General features: G+C 42.7%; 2 protein-coding genes across 5 annotated transcripts; one reads left to right on the top strand and one right to left on the bottom strand.

The window, feature by feature from the left end:
* Window positions 1-31: 31 nt before the first annotated feature.
* fry (Protein furry) lies at window positions 32-12681 on the top strand. 2 transcript variants are annotated; one of them, XM_066300934.1, is made up of 36 exons: window positions 32-202; window positions 327-503; window positions 1308-1911; window positions 1967-2312; window positions 2372-2606; window positions 2654-3278; window positions 3325-3620; window positions 3679-3820; window positions 3872-4069; window positions 4124-4333; window positions 4388-4564; window positions 4688-5008; window positions 5061-5230; window positions 5286-5709; window positions 5761-5918; window positions 5970-6095; window positions 6147-6511; window positions 6564-6783; window positions 6841-7001; window positions 7060-7205; window positions 7292-7686; window positions 7739-8023; window positions 8075-8218; window positions 8275-8472; window positions 8676-8843; window positions 8894-9126; window positions 9178-9375; window positions 9425-9905; window positions 10168-10607; window positions 10660-10815; window positions 10888-11063; window positions 11178-11367; window positions 11423-11695; window positions 11748-11936; window positions 11982-12279; window positions 12334-12681. In XM_066300934.1, the coding sequence occupies exons 1-36, from the start codon at window positions 163-165 to the stop codon at window positions 12492-12494; spliced, it is 9126 nt and encodes a 3041-aa protein (XP_066157031.1). In that variant the 5' UTR covers window positions 32-162; the 3' UTR covers window positions 12495-12681. The 2 variants fall into 2 exon arrangements, with proteins under 2 accessions (XP_066157031.1, XP_066157032.1); XM_066300935.1 differs by having other exon boundaries at window positions 10660-10788.
* Duox (dual oxidase) lies at window positions 12637-20939 on the bottom strand. 3 transcript variants are annotated; one of them, XM_066300936.1, is made up of 17 exons: window positions 20650-20939; window positions 19950-20034; window positions 18103-18448; window positions 17848-18052; window positions 17628-17794; window positions 17329-17565; window positions 17056-17247; window positions 16738-16991; window positions 16482-16683; window positions 15403-16371; window positions 14948-15257; window positions 14518-14892; window positions 13825-14268; window positions 13545-13777; window positions 13340-13495; window positions 13157-13285; window positions 12637-13106 (listed from the first exon to the last, which is right to left on the bottom strand). In XM_066300936.1, the coding sequence occupies exons 1-17, from the start codon at window positions 20717-20719 to the stop codon at window positions 12978-12980; spliced, it is 4503 nt and encodes a 1500-aa protein (XP_066157033.1). In that variant the 5' UTR covers window positions 20720-20939; the 3' UTR covers window positions 12637-12977. The 3 variants fall into 3 exon arrangements, with proteins under 3 accessions (XP_066157033.1, XP_066157034.1, XP_066157035.1); XM_066300937.1 differs by lacking the exons at window positions 19950-20034; window positions 20650-20939 and adding an exon at window positions 19275-19408 and having other exon boundaries at window positions 18103-18452; XM_066300938.1 differs by lacking the exons at window positions 18103-18448; window positions 19950-20034; window positions 20650-20939 and having other exon boundaries at window positions 17632-17794; window positions 17848-17987.
* Window positions 20940-20944: the final 5 nt, after the last annotated feature.

Genomic DNA, 20944 nt, shown 5'->3' on the forward strand with positions numbered 1-20944 from the left:
GTAATAATATCATTGACAGTGACACTGACACATAAATATTTATGTCTCCGGTATTTTCAACGTTTCAATACAAATTACTAGTATTTCTTACATTTTTATGCTGAAAATCGTTTAATTCAAACATGTAAATCCCCTATTAATTGAAATAAATCATCAGTAAACATGTCAGATCATCAGAACGATTCCTCAGCTCAAGATACAGGTTGGTATTCCTCATAGAATGCTGAGTACTGCAGACACCTCCCATCCTCTGGACTCTATCAATGTTGATTTGATTAAAATAAATGTTTTGTCTAGAAGAGCATTAATAATGACGTCTCTTCCAGACTTAACGTCCAATGATTCAGACATTGAATGTTCTCAAAGTGTTTGCTCAGATAGTCATTCTGACAACACCTCAGTCCACACTGAAAAAAGTACTCTCTCTGAGTCGACAATACATGCTTTAAGTGCAGGAAGTGAGGGTGAAAATGGGTGTTCTGTGCCCAATAATATGGCTCTCGGTAAGATCAATTATATTGCAATTGTCACCAGTATCAGTCCATAAAATTGAGCAAAGTTTGAAGCTAATTCCAGACATAATTAGATAGAGCTAATCCAGTGTTTAGAGTTGCTCACCATCTAGCAACTGTTACCAATTTAGGTGGTATTTTATTAATATAAATTTCTTTATATTAACAGATGGTTGCATGTTGAGATAACACTTCAATATTATTTAAATAGCAAGTAATTCCCTTTTAAACCACTTTACTAGTTTTTGACTATAATCACTCTAACTTTATTGATTTACTAAGCCTTGGTTTTATCGGCTGATATCTCCACAATTAATTTCCTATCAAACATCTTAACATCCAGAAATCGTTTACAAATGCCCTCTTATTATCATTATTTCCTTATTATATATAAGTGCAGCTAAGTGTGTAAGTTTAGTTCACATGTTATTGAGGAAATTTAATTAAATTATGAAGGATTTTCATTGTATTGTTTGAAACTTGTCAGCTTTTCTTGTAAATCCTAATATTATAATTGGATATGGTGTTTTGCCATGTCCAAGCAGTATATTAGTTTTGGAATTTAAGTTAAATCAATTTCTTCCTGCAAAACCAAATTTAAGACTTTTATGGGTTAAAAATGTTCAAATATTTATCAAAAAATTACTGAATTTCATAGTGTCTAAAATTCATTTATTTCATCCATTAAATGTGCTACAAAACATTCTATTCATACACCGAACACTGAAGTTACCCCTAAAACAGCCAAATTTTTTATTTGTCCTCAATTTCCCAAATATTACTATTCTAATACAGAAAAAAAGAGCCTCAACATCTCGGCCATCAATCGCAACATGTTGCTTCCCTGGAGCTCACAGAAAGACCGAGTCAGTCACTTGTTAATGCTAGAACAAAATCATGAACTCGAAATCCGTCCAGGGGAGTTCATTATGCGGAATTTGTTCCAAGAGTTCACTTTACTTGTGGAGAAGAAGATTGAAAGTGTCATGGCAGAGCCTCAAGAAAAACCCTTATCAAAGACATTGCAAAGGGGTGAAGATGCCCAGTTTGATCAGCTTTTAAGTGCATTTGGGTCAGTTGCTGAACACTGCTTGCCTTCCCTTCTGACTGCCCTGTTCTCATGGTATGAGAGACAGATGTCTGAGGTGTCAAACCCTGAGCACAAACGTAGCGATATTAAGCAGAAGAGCATTATTAATATTGTGGCAGGAAACACTGCAGAAACACCTGAAAGATCCGAAGCAGATGTACAAAAGGAGAAAAGAGATTTAGCGGTGGAATTTATATTTTGTTTGGTGTTAATTGAGGTGCTCAAACAGCTCTCCTTTCATCCAGGGCACGAAGACTTGGTTCAGTACATTGAAAATCTCGCATTAAAGCACTTTAAACATCAGGAAGGGTGAGCCAGGTAGTATTTTAGCATCACCGAAATGTTAATCCCCACATCTTGGCAGCATTCAGAACAACCCCAACAGCGCAAACATTCATATGATCTGTGACTTGTATGCAGAAGTAATAGGAGCTTTGGCTCAGAGTCGATTCACCTCTGTGCGAACACGGTTTATGGCCGAATTAAAGGAGCTTAGATCAAGAGAACCCAGTCCAGCCACTACCCAAAGCATCATCAGCTTGTTGATGGGAATGAAGTTTTTTCGAGTTAAGATGGCCCCCATTGAGGAGTTTGAGGCCTCATTTCAGTTTATGCAGGAGTGCGCGCAGTACTTCCTCGAGGTTAAAGAAAAGGACATTAAGCATGCTTTGGCTGGACTGTTCGTAGAGATTTTAGTGCCTGTAGCTGCAGTAAGTGTCACTGATCCAAGAGCCAGGTATCAAACTTAATTTGAATATGTTTTTTGCAGGCAGTGAAACATGAAGTAAACGTTCCGTGTTTGAAGAATTTCGTGGAGATGCTTTATTCGCAAACCGTGGATGCAAGCACTAAAGCCAAGCATCGATTGGCCCTTTTTCCCTTGGTGACATGCCTCCTGTGTGTGAGTCAGAAGACGTTTTTCCTCCAGTATTGGCACTGTTTCCTCGCCATGTGTCTCGCCCACTTAAAAAATCGAGACCCTAAGATGTGCAGAGTGGCACTAGGTACTTTATTCTCTAGGTATTACTTCTCTTTATATTTCTCGTTGTAGAGTCTCTCTATCGCCTCCTTTGGGTGTACATGATAAGAATCAAATGCGAGAGTAACTCAGCCACTCAATCTCGCCTGCAGAGCATTGTAAATTCCCTCTTTCCCAAAGGATCCAAAGGAGTAGTTCCTCGCGATACTCCACTGAACATTTTTGTGAAGATCATCCAGTTTATCGCGCAAGAGCGACTAGATTTCGCCATGCGTGAAATCGTCTTTGATCTACTGTCAGTGGGAAGGCCCATCAAGATGATTCTAACCCCCGAGCGAATGAGCATAGGCTTGAGGGCCTTTTTGGTGGTGGCCGACAGTTTGCAGCAAAAAGAAGGAGATCCTCCTATGCCCCGATCTGTAGGGGTTTTGCCCAGCGGGAACACTTTGAGGGTGCGCAAGACTTTCCTCAATAAAATGCTCACTGAGGACACCGCGAAGAGCATCGGAATGAACGCTTATTTTACTCACGTCCGTAGGGTGTTTGTAGATATTTTACGAGCCTTGGATACGCAGTATGGGAGACCTTTAATGAAGACCAACACTCAAAATGTCAATAAAGAACCTGATGAGATGATCACTGGAGAGAGGAAGCCCAGGATTGAGCTGTTCAGGACTTGCGTAGCAGCAGTACCCAGGTCGGTTTTCCGGATCCATTTACAAGTTTCTATAGTCGTCTTACAGGTTAATCCCAGATGGCATGACCAGCGGTGAACTGGTGGACTTGCTGAGTCGTCTTACGGTCCACATGGACGAAGAGCTACGCGGGTTGTCCTATTGTAGTCTCCAAAGTCTTGTAGTGGACTTCCCCGAGTGGCGGCAAGACGTTTTGTGGGGGCTTACGCAGTTTGTAGCAAAGGACGTACTGGATACGTTTCCCCAGCTATTGGATCATGGCCTTAAGATGATTTTGACTTTGTTGTGCGCATGGAAGTCCGCGCTTTTGAATATTCCAGTCACCACGGGTACTCTGAGAATTGGTGGGTGGAAACAGGATTCGGGAGGATTTCTTTATCAGGAAGTTTATGGGATTTGCAGCCAAAGACTACAGTGAAATGAAGGCCAGTACTCCCGACCCGAACTTGACGAAAAAGACTGAGGCCTCTGGAAAATCCGAACCCTTGTCTTCAGTCCTACATTTAGTTGAAGCTTTAGCTGTGGTGGTTTTAAGCAATTACCGGTAAGCTCTTGTAAGGAAATCGGCACGAAATGTACCATTTTCCTGTTTCAGTCTAACTTCGAGACGCCTGTCTGTACTTATCCTCAAGGAAGTCAAAGGTCTTCTTAAGTTACTGATGTGCTCAGACAACGTCCCTGTTATCGATGTTTTGGACCAGAACTGCAGTTGTGTGCTCGAGCGGTGTTTGCCTCTGTTGCCACTCGCAGAGAAGGCCGCCATTCAAGCTGTGGCCAGTGTGGATTTCCAATGGTCTAAGTCCCCTTTTTTTTGGTAGTCTCAGGCCACTCATTTTCATCCTTTCAGGCTGTCAGACCGCAATTCCTCTGCATGGACCATAGGTCTCGTAGAAGAAGGCTCAAACAAAAGCTTTAACGTAGTGGACCCTTGGAGTCTATGCCTTTTCGGCTTTTTGGAAAAAGACAAGATTCTCAGTTTATGCCCAGTGATGACCATGCACTCATGGCCTATAGTGTTTACCAGGCTGAATACCCTTTATTCTGTGGTGGATCCTACGTTAGTTTCTTAGAACTTCTTTAGGAGAATGTGTTGATTTTTGTGATATTTCAGTCCCTTAAACGACAACAGGGCTTCTCTGCTTAGGAGTGCCACAACAGTAAAGAGACTGCCGACTGAAAGAGACGCCTACATGCATCTGTGGAAGAACTATATCACATTCGCCTTCAAGGTGGTACCTCACATTAGTAACCCTGTTGTAAGGTGCGCCAGCCCCGATTTAAGTCTGAGGTAAGCAGCGTCATTCAAATTTTTATTTTTGGATCAATGTTATCACTCATTTTGATTTTTTATTAATGTCTTGTCCACAAATACCTTCATCAGATGCAAATTAACATATTCTTCGCCTTGCAGCTCTTGTCCGGACAGCCTGAGTCAAGAAAAGAATGATGCAAAATCGTCGACGGCAAACATATCGCCAGCGGCTCTTTACAAGCTAGTAGTGCCCCATTTAAGGTGCGAAGTGACCGATATTCGAGACGCTGCGGTCTACGCTGCGGGGAACATCAATGGTTCGGCCCTCAGGGACTTGCTGGAGGAACTCACGGTTTACATACGAGAGGCCATAGATAAGAAGCAGGAGAATGTTAGGAGAAGGCGCAGGAGAGATGCTTTGCGACTTCAGCTAGTGAGAGTACTCGAGTATATAGCTGAAAATGGAACTTTCGGATTAAGGTATATGTTTTAAGTATTAATGAATTATTGAAGCTATAATGTGTGGGCATAGTTCTTGCGCTTTAGATAAAGACTCGCAGGCCTTGCACCCTTGTTTAGTGGAGTTTATTGAGGGAGTTCGCTATTACTTGGAGAATGAACTCGATAAAAACTCAAGTGCGGTGCGAGAGTTGACTCACCATTTTTGCAATTTCTTAAGGAGGATGATTAAGAATTTTAGCCGTATGTTTTCTTTTTGTTTAACATGTGAAATTACTGTGAATGATACATGTTTCAGTGGATGCCCAAAGGAGCCTTTTAAAGAGGGACCTCCACAAGAGTCTCTTTGTTTTGCTAACTCATTGGGTAGGCAAATACAGCCTCCCCAATACAAAAATCTCCCAAGTAGACGGAGATATGTCCAATAAAAAGCATGCAGACTTGCAGTTCGTGTCTCTTCAAGCAATGAGTTCATTACTCTGCTGCGGGCCCTGCTTTGACAGCCTCACCGAGGAGAGTCCCTATTATCTGTGGCTGGATGTCTTGCTGAACAGCCCTGATGAGAAAGTTTATAATTTAGCTCAGGAAACTGTCGTGCTTTTACTGGAATCTAATCCAGATGTTCCGCAGCTTTTAGACTGGATTGTGGATAAATGTTTTACCGGGTCTCCGAAAGTTGCTGACTGCTGTTTCCTAGCTCTAGCCACGATTTTTAGTGCCAGGTAAGTTTAACTCAGTAACTCATCTTCGAAACGAAATATATTTATCATTAGGGAGTATCCTTGCGACCATTATACAGCTATAATCAATGTAACTTTGATGAATACTGGATGTCCCAGGCAGAGTGTGAGGGACACAGCTTTGCAGCTGCTGCAGCTGCTCGACAAAAGGTTCTTCGGCACTCTTGCACCCTTGCAGGAAGGAGATTTAGGTTCGGTTTTGACGAAGTTTTTAGAAGTGTTTTAATGAGTGACTGTTGCAGCCGAAGGAGATAAAGGGAGAGATACATTAGACGCCATTTTGAGCCAATCTTATTGCAGATCGCAAATGCACTTATCCAGGCTACTAGCATTGATGCATCCTGAGCTTACCATGCCCATGTTCTCCGGTTAGCACACTCTCTATTGATTTAATCTTAATTTAATAATTTCGTCTGTAGAAGTTACCTATAGGTTCCAAACTGCGCGACCAGAAGTGCGCCAATTGTTGCTTCAATATCTGCTTCCCTGGTTGCATAACATGGAATTGGTGGACCCCAATGTGGCGCCCTCCCATCCCAACGTCTATCAGTTCTATGCAGGGGGTGAAATGGCAGAAAGAAAGGAAGGTTGGGGTTCCGCCGAAGCAACTGAAATGGTTCTAAACAACATTTTCTACATAACTGCTAAATTCGGAGATGGGCACCCTAAGGAAATTGAAGAGGTGTGGGGCACTTTGTGCACCTCTTGGCCTAATAACATGAAAGTAATCATCCGTTATTTGATCATTATCTCAGGGATGGCTCCAGTGGAGCTTTTGCCTTACGTAAATATGGTCAAAACTCAAAATATTACGTTTCCTAATTGAATATCCCCAGGCGAAACGGGTAGTTTTGTATTTGGCTCGTGTTCAACCAGTGAGACTGCTGGATGAGATGATGGTGGAGCTTCAAACAGTGGAAACGTTGAATTGTCTGATCGAGCGAACGGAAACTCCACCATTTTACCGTTTAACCGTAATGCGAAAAGCCTCCAGCCACTCGGATGGGACCAATGGCGTGGCCGGGCAGAGCGATAGCAGCAGCAGGAATGATCTTAGTATGTTTTAATGTTCTGAAAGATGCTAATTAGTGCTGAAATTGAACGATTTCGCAGGCATTGAAAAGGGTACGATTCACACTAAGAGGCATAGCGGTGAAGACCCTTCGAAATTGGTAGGAAAATGTGAGCCCGGAGCGAACATGTTCACGGATTTTAGCATGAATCGCTCGGAAAAGCTGAGAAATCCCGACGAGCTCAGCAATTCCTTGGAAGAAGTATGTTTTTATTTGGTGCATGTGTTTGTTGTTTTCATAATACATGAGTTTTGAGTAGTCTTCGAACTGTGATGAAATAGTGCTAAGAGGGAAGGTGGACATTCCTCAGCCCCATCCCCTCCCAATGCCCGAATTTGGAGGATATTTCGCTCCTTTAACAGAGTATTTACCCGACACTTCGCAGCCGATTTCAGGATTTCATCGGTGAGCAATAATTAGTATGATTAATAAACGAGGAAAGGCACAAGAAATTAAGCATCTTGAGGTTCAAATTTTCTATTTTTCCTCAGGTGTAACGTGGGGGTGATGCTTCTTTGTGACATCCTCGTGGACGGCATCGAGATCGACTGGGCAATCCACGTCCCCCTGATGTTACACATTTTGTTTTTGGGTCTTGACCACACCCGCTCCATCGTCTACCAACACTGCAAGCAACTGCTAACGAACCTGTTAGTGGTGTTGGCGCAGCACAACGACCACCTCACAGTTTCGCACATTTTGCTAAATAGCCGCACCCGACAGTTAGAGCTAGGACTTACCACACCTTCTTTACCGGTGCTCAGCCACGTCTTCACCGAAGCGGATACCACATTTGACGAGTTTTTGTACAGTCAGTTAATTGGGGGAACTGAGGTTGCAAGTAAAGGGAATTTGCAAAGCATTTCATCTAAAGATGAAGAGTCCGGTAGAGTCGAGAGTATTTATTCGCTTCTTGGAGATTTTAAGAGGTTTTTTAGGTGATGAAAAGGAAAATTCTTTGCCCCCAGTCATAGTTTTACCTTCGGAAAATCCGCGTTGTAAACCAGAGCTAACAACAGCCGCGGTGATTAAGTCAATGCTGGATTTCCTGGCTGCAAAGCAGGCTCCGCTTTGGAATTACGAAGATATAACTGCTAAGGTGTTTGCCATTAAAAGCGCGGAGCAGATCGACGTTTTGCTACAGTACATCCTCAGGGTGTTCCGAGATTCCTTGCCCAATGCACACATCAACGAGCGTTGGGCGCAAACAGCCCTGCAATTAGGCGAGTGATTTTCTCAAATTTTAGAGCATCTATTGATTGTTGGTTACGCAGGCTTAAGCTGCTCCTCACGTCACTATGCGGGCAGATCTCTACAGATTTTCAGAGCTTTGAGAGTGCCCATTACTTCAAGAATGCTCTCGGATATTCTCAGTCGTTTGGTAGAGACTGTGGCCGAGCAGGGGGAAGACATGCAGGGTACTCTTCTACTAAGTTCAGCTAGAAAAGAGGAAGTTAAAAAAAGGTGGTTTCAGGTTACGTGACGGAATTGCTGCTAACATTGGAGGCCGCAGTTGACTCTCTAGAGTCGGATTTTCGCCCCCTGGACCTTACCAAAGAAATTTTTAAATCGACGCCAAATCTTAATAATAAAGACGCGGGGGTTTTCAAGAACAAACCAGACGGAAGTCCGGTGACTGCTACTCCGATGTTTTTGAATCACTCGGTTTCAAGTGAGTGTTAATTAAACTTAAACAAGTTTGGTATAAGTTGAACTGAACGGCGCATCCGCCAAGAACTTCAAATTCATTACAATATAAAACTTTTGCGAAATTTGGGAGATGTGAGAGCGTTTCTAAGAAAGAAAACAGTAAAAACCTTAAGAAGAAAGCTAAATTAATTCAGTTGCGCATTACATGAGTTTTCTATATTGCAGTTGGTCACGCCCGAAGTACAAGCTACTCAGTGTCCTACGGGCTACGCAAAGGGACACTCACTGGGGACGACAAGAAAGCCAGAAACGGACTGGATGGCGATCAAAATCGTGCCAAATTTGCATCTAATCTATCCCGATCGCGTTCCGCACAGAGCCTGAAGATGTTAGGTCAGTATTCCTAATATCTTCAGTGATTCCTATTCATTTAATACGTATAGGAGACTCTGCGACTCAAGACGATAAACTGACGATATTGGCGCAGTTATTTTGGCTAGCTGTATCTCTCTTGGAGTCTGATTACGAGCACGAGTTCTCTCTTGCTGTGAAACTGCTCTCAAGAGTGATGCATCGATTACCATTGGATCGCCCAGACGCGCGAGATAAAGTTGAAAAACTGCAGCAGCAGCTGCGCTGGAATGGTTTCCCAGGAGTGCACGCGCTGTTGCTCAAAGTTTGTTTCTTAAATTGAATTTTCATTAGACTTACTTGATTGTTTCTGCAGGGCTGCACCCATCCCAACGTTTATGAACCGGCAGTAGAGCTGCTCTCTCTCTTCACCCCGTTGTTGAACTTTGTAGTCGTAGATGCGTCTCAAAGTATCGCTTTCCCAATGAACGTAATAGCGCTCCTCCCATATATGCTTCTCAACTACGAGGATGCCAATGAACTGTGTATTAGGGCGGCAGAAAATATCGCTCAGGTGAGCATCACTGTCTTTTAAAATTTTTACAATACTTCTTCCGCCTTAGGTCAGCATTGAGAAGAGCAAAAAACTAGAGAATCTGGGCACCGTGATGAATTTATACAGTCGCCGTACTTTTAGCAAAGAAAGTTTTCAGTGGACTAAGTGCGTCATCAAATACTTGCTGGACACCTACGCACATCTAGGTTTGGCGATCCTCTCTTTTCTAGTGGAGATGCTCGAAAAGGGTCCCGGCAATCTGCAGCTGCCCATACTGAATATAGTTCACTGTGCCCTACACTATGTAGATCTGGCAACGGCAGCCGCGCAACCTATTAGTGCTGATTTGCTACGTATAGTGATTAAATACATGGAGGGGGCGCACTGGAAGGAGGCGTTGAAGATTCTGAAGTTGGTAGTTAGTAGATCGAGTGCTCTAGTGGCGCCCCCTACGTCGATGACCACTTACTGGGACAGTCACTCGAGTTTCGTACCTCATCCGCCCACTTTCAATGAGGATAGCGTATTTGCCAAAAAGGAGCTGCCAGGTAAGTTTATAGTGTATTTTCTAAATTTAATTTAGAGTTGGGAAAGTGTTCGTTTTCAGGTTTAAATTTTAATATAAATATATTTAAGGCCATTCGTGACATCGTCCTTCTTTTGCAATTTTGAATTCGCCATTGTCAAGAATTTTCAATGGCGAAGACGCCATTGGGGAATGGGAGTTTTGGGGATAATTCAATGTTTTTCAAGTTCTTTACATCTTCCGAATTTCCTTTCGGTGCAAATTTAACTAGTTTATAACTTTAGGTCGTACCATGGAATTCACCTTTGACGTATCTCAGACCCCGGTCATCGGTCGCCGATTCCTCAACAAACCTTCCGAAGAACCTGGAGACAAAGCCAAATCTGCAGTTACGCCCCGAAGGTCATGCTCCGTAAGTCCGGCAGATGTGACTTCACAGAGCGGCTGGAAAAGACCTTGGATGTGCCAGGGACGCGTCCGAGAGTGCCTAGTCAATTTGTTAACTACGTGTGGTCAGCGCGTGGGTCTTCCCAAAAGCCCCTCTGTTATTTTCAGTCAAACTTCCGATTTAATCGAACGTCAATCCAGCATGGCGTCAAGCACCGAGGAAATGTCCGGTGGAATTAATGACATGAGCGGCAGCTCTAGACGAGAGGATGCCGCCACTGATTTCGGGGTTTTCAAAGATTTCGATTTTTTGGAGTATGAGAGCGAAAGCATTGAGGTTTGATCACATATATTCTTACCAAGAAGAGGTTTTACTCGGGTAATTACAGGGTGAAAGTACGGATAATTTCAACTGGGGTGTACGTCGCCACCAGTTCGGCCAAGGGGAAGAGGAGGGGCAAGGCGTGCGCCCTGAGGATAGTCTCAGCGAAAAGACGCCCGTGTTGACCGTGAGAAAGGTACACGTGTGTCCGTTTAATCATAATGTGAGTGTCTGCTGTTATATGTGTTTCATACTACCTTAAAACTCGGTTTTAATGTATTTTATATGTGTTCAGCCACTTTTAACTGAAGAATCATCTGATGATGAAGTGGAATCGGAATCTCCCCTGGACGAAATGGCAAACGCACCAGAATTTGACAACAGCAATGCAGAGAGCAGCGGCATGTTCCCGCCTTCGTCGCTAATTTTGAGGGAGCAGCAGGCGATTTCCAGCGCTCGCTCGGACACCAGGTCAGCTAAATTTTATCGTATTGATTGTGTTTTAGGAAAGATTACAGGATAAGTAAATAGTAGTTCTACCTATCATTGTGGTGATTACATTGGTATTTTTATCACAACTTGCAGCGGCTCTAGCGCGGGAGATCTAGGCGATGTAACCCCATGTAATGCTTCCCCGAATCTGCCGGGATTGGTCAATGTGAGAACGGCCAAAAATGACGTTTTAGACGGTTGGAATTCTTTTGTGCAAGCTAATAATTTGTCCACACCCGCGAACTGCCTGCAGTTTTTCCATCAGCTCCAGAAACTTGTCACTGTGCGTGTAGCACTCTTTTCTTCTTGCTTATATGATTATCTATAAAACACTTCAGGTCATATGCCATTCCACAATAGAAATAACCAAAGAATCTTGCTTGAACATGGCGCAATCCACTGTAGGGAGTCAAGCGACAATAAAGCTCCTCACAGCTAGGTTGGACTCTATGGTGGATGTGGTTAGCTACAGGGTGTTGCCGATAAATGTGATTTGGTTCAATACTATGGCTCTAGGAAACTCTAGGTTCTATGAAGCCTTGAAATTTGGAATGTTAGAGGTTCAAGAACATCTAGAAACCTTCTGCGACAAGAGAGATCAGGCGATTATGGTAAATTTAATGCTTCACTCTTGGCGTTTGGTTTCGAAGTGAGAGCTTGTAGTACTGCGATGCTGTTAAGGCCACTTTGAAGCTAGAACAGCTGAGCGGACAACAATCAGACTTTCAGCATCAGCAGTATTTGGTGGATTTGGGCAAAGCCTTGTATAAGCTGTATTTCCAGTTGATTTTGTTAGTTGAAGCCGGGAATAAGATGATTGCATCGTTACACGGCAGTCTTAGGAGCGGAGAGGTGAGGGTATGCAAAGAAATCGAACGAAATAAATTCCGTTTTTAGTTTAGGGATGTAAGTCCGGATATTTTAACAGTGAAGGCTGCAGTCAACAGGGCTTTGGAAGACATGGAGGCCGATGGTGGGGTCGGAAATCCCTCAGCAAGCGGAATTGTTCCTTCTGATAATTTAGTCGACAATCTTTGCATGTTAATTGACAACGAGAAATGGACTTCAACAATCTTGTTTTTCAAATGCAACAAGGACGCATTTTTACGAGAGAACGACGAGGTATGCGATAGAAACAACGATGTTTTATCCATCGTTAATATTTATTGCCGCAAGCTGGTTATTGACAGGCCGGGTAAAACATTTGTCATATATGCCAACATCTGTAAAACCGCATTTTTTACCTTAGAATGTTATGTGATATCCAATCAAGATCTCGAGTTGCAAGGCGTCTATACCAGAGTGTATCAAGTGTCTGCAGCAGTCTCAGATTTGCACGGCAGCTTCGACAAAGAGAGCAGTCAAGGCAGGTCACTGGGAGAATCAAGTGAGAATAAATTTGTATCTTAAAAGTAGATACTAGGTAGTAGTTAGGTCAAACGTCTTAATTTGGTAAAATGGAGATTGGCCTGATATTACTGTAATTTATGATTTTATTTTTACCAATCAACAAAATAGAAAGTAGCATGAATAGGATATCGTAAACGCAGTGTTTAGTGAATATTGTATTGTATTAAATTTTTATTTTTGTACTGTAGTTATTATATTTTGATGAGGTTTACATATCACATTAAAAATACGGAAAGATTACGGTGATTATTAATTGAAGTACCTCTTTTTCTTGTACTTCATCCGTTATGTTGTTTAATACTAAAAATATACGATCTTCCTTGACATTATGGCGAAGGCACAGTTCGTGATTTGACCACTGCTAGAGGTTTCTTAATTATTCTATAATTTATAAAAATGTCTATAGTTTACTTTGTAAAAAAATCACATCCATTTACACTCACATTACAAGATAAATTAAAACAGGACTATTTTACCACTAATTTAACCGAAGTTCTCGAAGTGATGGATGAAATAAGGCAGTTTCCTTCCCATGTTAACTTCATCGCAGGCTGACATCACGCTCTTTGTAAGAGGCCTCGGTCCGCAGCTAAATACCCCTATTTTACTTACCTAAAAACTTTTCTTGAGTGATCTGGTGAGGAAAAAATCAGCGTACTTACGTAACTATGCCGTTTCTGGACGAATTTTAAAAATGACGTCATGTCCGGTCTTCCAAAGTGATTAACTGCCTTCAAACTGGTGAATATAGACGTTTTTGACAGGCGCTGGAAGTGATTTTCGCAAATATACTGGAAAAATAATTATTGAAATGTATAAATTACTTATTGTTATAGCAGTTTTACCAGCATGGTGGTTCTTAGGTCGAACTTGTGGAAAAATTGTGTGATAAAAATATGAATTTCCAACACGTTTGTGACGTCCTTCCGTTCTACATCTCTAAGGACATCGATGAACCACTCAAAATGTTTGTGCGAAGGGCAAATCCACAGGAAATACACCTGGGAAAAATATTTTTAAATAACTTACGATTACTAATAAATAAATTACCTTTTTGCACGCCACTCCTGAGTAGCGATTAGTGGACGTTCCAAAGACTAAATCGTTGAGAATTGATGCGTATGGGGTCACTCCAATGCCGCCCCCTACCATAACGGCCACCTCGAACTTGTACCAGTCTTGATTGCCCCCTCCAAAGGGCCCTTCAAGCAAGATCTTAGGTTGATCCTCAGGGTTGTAGTTACAAGGGTCAAAATAATTACGCAGCTTCCACGTCCAGGGCCCTACATTCTATTTTAACGTAATTTCTTTTCAAAAAATTGTAGCTTACCTTGAGCTTTAATGTGGCACGACAGAAAATTCTCATGTGGAGCAGACGTCAAAGTAAAAGAATGAAACTCTCGGTCGTTAAAAGCAGTACAAGCCAACCGTACCCATTGCCCGGATAAATACTTGAGGTTTGGAGGTCTGTAGAACTTGATTTTGATTACGTCGGAGGGAAGCAACTCCGTTTCCAGTACGTCCAGTGGAATATATCGCGTGCGCATGCTGACCACCTTATCCAAGGTGAAAATTATACCTGGTCCGATGAAAAATATCCAAAAGCGTGGCGCTCCGGTTAGACGGGCCAGGCCGTGGATCAGCGAAAGGGCATATAGAAGTACATAGAGACTGTGGGTGAACCAGAAGAATTTGTAAGCTTTTTTTCTAATTGTGGGATGCGCGAAGACTACGATGACGCACATAATGATGAAAAGGAGCACCCCAGTAACTCCTAAAACAAAATTGTTTAGTCGATATTTGCATATTCTTGACAATGGCATATGGAAATTTTGGGTCAATGTCGACCTGAATAATCTCGACTGGCGAATGCACGAATAACAAAATTTAAAGAAAATTAGGAAATTGTAGGCGATTCTTGAAAGTCTTGATTCTACTATTGTGTGGGTATATAGAATATCTTAAAAATAATTCTTTCAAATCTTTTCAATGTCTACGTATTTAGAACAACAATCGACTTTACCTGTGATGGTCTGAAATAGCCAAAAGCTAATTCCCGGCTTATAATCGGATGGGAATCGAATCTCGTTGGTCAAACATTTTAAATTCTCTAGTGGTTGCGTTGACACATGATAAAAATTGACAATATGGCCTACAGTATGTAACAAAGAAAAGAAAAGAGCGGTACACGCCGCTATTTTATGGAACTGTATATTGGCGTCTAAAGGAATATATTGCTGCACCGTAAACTCCTTTAATTTCGTAATCGAATTCCTGCACATGGTGAGCAAGAGCATTGAATAACAGAAAGATAGAGAAGCTGCCGACCCTCTAGTGATCGCAATGCCTACTCCCATTATGTGACGCAAGTCTGTGTGTTCTGCCATAAACGAATAATCTGTAAAGAAAGAGCATTAAAATTTTGTTAAAAAAATTGGTGATATTTTATTTACGAATGAAGCGCTCGACAAAAAGGGCGATGGTCACCACATAGAACAGGAACAAATAAAAAATATTCTGTCTATTCTCCTCGAGAAAGGTAGTCAAACTGTCCCATTTTAAGCGCAAAAAAGACTTATCACTGTCAATGCTCGGCTCTATATGAAAACTGGTCATGCGCGCTACATTGGTTGAAGTATCCAGGAAGTTCTGTTTGGCGCCTTTGCAGTCTAAACCTATGGCCACGAAATCGCCCTTGTACTCGCGCATCATCTCCTTAAAATCTTGGTATGTGAGATAGTTTTTGTGTTGTAACCCCGCGTCCTGAGGCAAAGGAAAATACGTAGGGAGATTAAAAAGTATATAGCAAGTCACAAACATATATAAAACATTTTGCCGCTTGAACAAAATATCATTAGTGTATCAAAGAAGTTAAAGTAAAGTTTACAAAATGTTCCTCAATATTTACCTGAAACATGCCGTCTATGAGCTCAGTCACATGGTCATCTGACAAACTGGTGGTACGGGCGATCTCAACTAGACTGCGCAGCATTTCTGAAAACTCTTGCTTATCTATAACGCCGTTCCGATCGTTATCACACATATCAAAGATGATACGCAGCTTATCGTCGGTTTTACCGCGGGAAAATAGCACGATCGTATCCAGAAATTCCTGAAAGGAAATTCGGCCGTCCCCGTCCTTGTCCACAATATTGAACATTTTGGTCACAAACACTGCATCTGTTTTCATGCCCAAAGCGCTGGCGAACTCGCCTTTGGTGAGAGAGGTGCGCATCACCGTCACCACCTCCCCATCCATGGTGTCATCGCTGCCCCGGCGACGCTCCCCTGGACGCAACCCAAACGTCAACGCATAGGCTTCTCTGAAAAAATGCTCCAACTTCTTTTCGCGCCTCTGTTTAGTCTCAGCTTTAGCCAGCATAATCTCTCTGACTACCTGCGTCAGCAAAAAATTTTTCTTGTTAGAATTGAGGAACAATTCCAGTTTGGCCAAAAATTTGCGTTTCCCCCCCACAGAGTCGAACTCTAGCACCAAATCGTGATCTTTAGGCACGTGAAGTAGCAGCATCGGTTTCTTAGCCGCGGTTATATCAAGCGATTCCTCCACCAATACCGAGTCCACGTGTTTCAAGCTGAGGGTGCGTAAAGTGACTCCTTTGCGATCTACCACGTGGATGGCAGAATCGGGGCCGAATTTGATTTTAACGAGGCGCCGGTAGTTGGCGTGCAGCCATTCGTGCACTGTAATGGCGTCGACTGGTAATTTACCGTTGCGCCTTGTGAGTTCTTCTTGTTTGGTTTTGAGGCGGCGTCGGCGCCGGTTTTGTAACTTGACGACACCGTACCCAGCGCCCGCGCACAAGATAGGAACGAAACCAAGAAAGACACATGCGTAAATGAACACCAGTTCGTTACCCTAGAATAGAAATCGTACTTTGTGTAAACTCTTCTAATAGAAATTCTTGCTTTATTGGCGACGTTTTGTAGGATGTAGAAGTACCCAAATCCAGAATACTTCAAACTTACTTCGAAATAATCATACCCGGTAATCATTTTGCAGGGCTCCATTTGAGACACATTCAACTGCCCTGGTTGCTGACATGGATCACCTTCATGCCAAAAAAACACATTTCTCTGCACCGCCTCTGGGGGCACCGCAGTGCTGTTTACTATCACATCCCATAAACTCACGCGCCGTAACTCCTCTATGTCTTTTTTGGTAAAAATCCTGCAATTGAGTACTGATGAAAATCGATTTTTTCCCCAGTAAGGAGAGCTTTACCCGCTGGCTTCATTCTCGAACCAAAACCGATCAGAATCCCTTAAGCGAGCAAATTGCTCTTTGATTACTGTCCTAAAAAGTTCTCCCGGGTGTCCTAGACTCTCTAACATTCCCCCTACATAGACATCTACGTTGTTTATATCCCCCCTATAAGCCGAGATCAAGGTGTGCAATAATTCCGGTTTCTCTTTGAATAATTGAGGGTTGATTTCCGTAAAATTGGAACGTTTTGTAAGCCCATAAGACGCTCGGATCTGTGTGGGAAGAAGAATTTTGAAAAGTAAATATATTAAGGTATAAATCCATGGAAGTACTAACAGTGTTATAGTCGGGGAGCCCGTTATCGCGAGCTCTCATTATATTTAATGCCCCCAAGTCCCGCCTGGAGAACTCCATAGGACCGAATAGTTTCTCTCTCACATCTGAGCACAGAACAGAGTCTTCTCTTTCGGCCAGTTGTGACGAAATGCCCATTAAGAGCTCTTCAATAGAGGTCTTAGTCAAAACATCCTAGAAGAAATGTTTAAAAATTCAGATCTTTCCAGATGATTATGAAAAAGGAAATTGACGAATAAATTTTCAAATACTGACATTCGAGTCCCACCACGTGGTACACAATCGCAAAGCTAAGTGTCCTCTTTTTGTGGTTTTGAAGTTGCATTTTGAGTCCCTCCTATACAGCCCTGGCGGGATTAGTGAATGCCCGAACCTGAAGGCTGCGCTCTGGAACACGTGGGTTATCCCCGGATGCACGTTCTGATGGTATCCTTTGTATTTGGGCAGTGGTTCTCCAAGGAAGGCCGGCAAATACTCGTACAAGATAATATTCTGCAACGACGACGAAAACAAGTTTTGAAAAACCTTCACCACAAATTTGGACGTGAGTGTACTTGCAGCGTTGCGACGACGATACGACGCGCTCTCTGGAACACGTCCTCGTCGCTCCATGAGGGATTGGAGCGTTGCACTCGATTCGCTATCTCATTGTGCCAGCGAAAGAATAAAAGTCCTAGGGTCAAAAGGGCCGGGTTCTGGTTAGTGCGGGGGTCTCCCAACACTGCCGAATGAGAAAACTTCACTTTCAATTTGAGAATCTAGGAGTGCACTTACAGAACAGCCTCTCAGAGCTCTGCATCTTCATCATGTGGGGCACCGGGTTATTAAATAACGGCACCTTTTTGTAGTTTTTAATTGGCAATTTTCCGTTCTCGTCAGTGAGAAAAGTGCCATTGTTAAAGGATCGCATAGCGTTCACCCAAGGCTCACTAGTGCTATAGATGAAACTGCCGTCAATCCAGCTGGTGACGTGGTTGAGCTGTAGACACAAAGTTTAGTAAACTCGATATAACAGGCACAGACACGTACCTGCTCTCGGGGACTGTTAGGGCTCTGCCCTGTCTGCTTATCGTAACTGGCTCTATGAAAGGGAATGTACCTATTGCCCTTACACTCTTTATCGTACATTCCGTCGCATTTATCAATGTCAATGCGGTGCATTTCAATGGGACACCCGCTTTCGCTGGCCATCACCACCTCGGACGTCACCAACTGACCAAAAAAGGCCAGCAGGGCTGTTCGGTTCGTCATGGAGCCCAAGCCGTCCACCCCCTTCATGAACATTTTACTAAGGGTGCGAGGACTGGGTCTGTCTTGGCCCGACAGCATGTAAACCCCATCTGCGTACGCAGGAGGCGCTCTCCGAGTGAGGTGGCTACCTGAATTCAATTGAAAAAATGCAACAAAACGTTGACTAAATTAGACCTGGGGATGGCGATTCAAGGCGTCAATAAATTACCATTGACTTGATTGATCGGCGAAGGTTTACTGTGCGGGTTTCCATCTTACTGAAGCACCGATGTTAATTAGAAAATTGCATAACCGAAGTAAAATCTGTGTGAAGACGTATAATTTTCTTATAGGCGCGACCTTGTTTACATATCCTCTTGACCAACATCAGTCTAAGCAAATTAACAGGTGCGTTAATGTAATTGTGTGAGATATCTTAAACAAGCGTAGAATAATTGAATGCCGGTGCAATGGTGGTATACTTTAAAGTGGAAATCTGATGAGTGATGTTACTGCGAAAGTCGTTCAAGGCGAAGGAAAAACACCGGTGGAATAAAAGATGAAATCAAATTCATATTGGAAAAAAATATTCTTTTGGAGACATCTAACAGGCGAGGCAAATTGCAATATACAGATACGAGAACAGCAATAACGGTGAAGAACTTCGATGGAATTTTATTGAATACGTAAATTTCATTTGCAGTCTTCGCATCGAAATTGCTCGACGATGATTTTGAATTTCAGAGTATGTAAATTTTATTAATTTATTTTCTTCGGTTTTGCAGTTTGGCATTGGGTTGCGTTCGACGCAGCATTGCAGCAGTGGCCGCCCCGACGTGCGTCTCTGACTTTTGCGTTGGCACATTTGAGCTGCTGCTCGGTCCTCGCGGGCCCTCGGAATATCGAACGTGAATGTCGCAATACTTCTGGTTTTGTCGGATAAAATCAAAATTTCAAAGTGAGTTTCCTACCTGATTTCAGTCGGGAAAGACCACGCACCACCCCTCGTTACATTTCCAAGCAATTAACCCACGTCTCCGCACGGATTTTTCCACATTTTTCCCGCAGGATCGCTCGAAACTTGATATTTTCCGCGAGCGAAACGGGATGAATTCCGGGACGTCATTGTTATTGACAATCGAAGCGTTATGGATTTGTTTCCAGAGCCTCCTCGACTAACAGTGCGATGAATCATTGCTAAGTCACGTGTCAATGATGAATTAAGACGGAAAAATCACAGTCGGCCATGAATATCGCGAAAACACTCGAAAATCGGAAGATGATCGCTGAACGAGCTTTGCGTCCGGAAGTGCAGAATTGATCGTCGAATCATTTCCCGCCTTTCTCCCTTAATAAGTTAATTGGGAAAACTCGGCAGAACTAAAGTCCAGCGAATGTCTAAACGGTTGGTTGTCCTTGACCGTTTAATCGTGCTTGCCAGCCATCCAAAGGAAACGGTCCTCCGTAGCTTTGACGATACGAACCATTGCTGATAAGCGCAATACATCCTTAATACGATGGATAAATTCGAAGCTACATTTTATGTAAAAATTTGAAAACCGCCCTAATAAACATCGAAAAACCCGACCCAATCCAGCAGGAAACCTAGCGTCAATCCAAAGGTCCTCCCGAACCCAAATTGTCACCTACCTACGGAACCCCATTCCGGATGTGCCAAGTTATTGAACCATCCGTCGTATCGTTGTTTTTCTAATTTATGGCGTGGCGGATCTGGAATTAGAAAAAAAAGCGAATATTTGAACACGGAAAGATCATGTCAACGTAAAATTAGAACTGATTAATAATGTGGAATTCCAGTGACGGAATATGTAAGGCAACAGGATCTCGTGTCGTGCAAAAATCGCAGTAACATAAATTCAATATTGACTTAATTAACGCGCGGCCGGGTACTTTACGTCGTGATAGCACTTGGGACCAAAATTCAGCAGCTGTTACATCATTATTAGAAGTCTGTGAGCTCAAAACGAATTATGTGTGTCAATGCCCTTTGTCTGCATCGCACATTATTGTTCAAGGCATGCACATCTGTAATGCACGTAATCCTGCGACCTTGCCTAGATGAGTAAGAGCACTCAAAGTAGCCGGAGGAATTTTGCAAGACTCGTCCGACTAAATCAATACATCTCAGCATTAATTGCCAAATAATTCAATTAAAACTGATCGGAGCCAGGATTTCTCGGCAAGCAGCGTGGGTTATTAATTTCCACGTTGTCGGGACGGACGAATGCCAAAGGAGCCGAAACTTTGTGCTTAATTTCTTTGGGTGTTAGTCACACGAAACCTGCATCGATTAACTTAGAAAGTTGCCACTCAGTGGCTACGAACCTGACTGCAGGGCGCTGCAGCTTAAAATGGCACAATAAACAATACTAAGTGAAACTAAGCCAGCACTCATTTTGAACGCACTCTCTGTGGGTGTTCAAGACGCACAGCACCACGCATGGGTCCGAGCGTTTTTAATATCAAACAAACTAGTAAAAAGTTGAAACATTTTTTTTTTGCTCGAAATTAGAACAGTCCGAAATATGATTCACGAACACGTACGATAAAACTGCTTAAATTTCGCTCGCATTTCGAAGGTTCGCCAGTTAAAGATACAGCCGAAGACTGAAGAGAAAGT

Source organism: Euwallacea fornicatus, chromosome 37 (genome assembly GCF_040115645.1).
Source record: "Euwallacea fornicatus isolate EFF26 chromosome 37, ASM4011564v1, whole genome shotgun sequence".
Classification (NCBI taxonomy): domain Eukaryota; kingdom Metazoa; phylum Arthropoda; class Insecta; order Coleoptera; family Curculionidae; genus Euwallacea; species Euwallacea fornicatus.

What these genes read in the sequence shown, in the direction of transcription:
- fry (XM_066300934.1), top strand. Translation starts at nt 163, where the DNA reads ATGTCAGATCATCAGAACGATTCCTCAGCTCAAGATACAG. An exon ending in GCCCAATAATATGGCTCTCG is followed by an intron (nt 504 to 1,307) that starts GTAAGATCAATT and finishes ATTCTAATACAG; the next exon opens with AAAAAAAGAGCCTCAACATC. An exon ending in TTTGAATCACTCGGTTTCAA is followed by an intron (nt 8,473 to 8,675) that starts GTGAGTGTTAAT and finishes TCTATATTGCAG; the next exon opens with TTGGTCACGCCCGAAGTACA.
- Duox (XM_066300936.1), bottom strand. Translation starts at nt 20,719, where the DNA reads ATGAGTGCTGGCTTAGTTTCACTTAGTATTGTTTATTGTGCCATTTTA. An exon ending in GAATGGGGTTCCGTAGGTAG is followed by an intron (nt 18,449 to 19,949) that starts GTGACAATTTGG and finishes GAATTCAGGTAG; the next exon opens with CCACCTCACTCGGAGAGCGC. An exon ending in GGCTCCCCGACTATAACACT is followed by an intron (nt 16,992 to 17,055) that starts GTTAGTACTTCC and finishes CTTCCCACACAG; the next exon opens with ATCCGAGCGTCTTATGGGCT.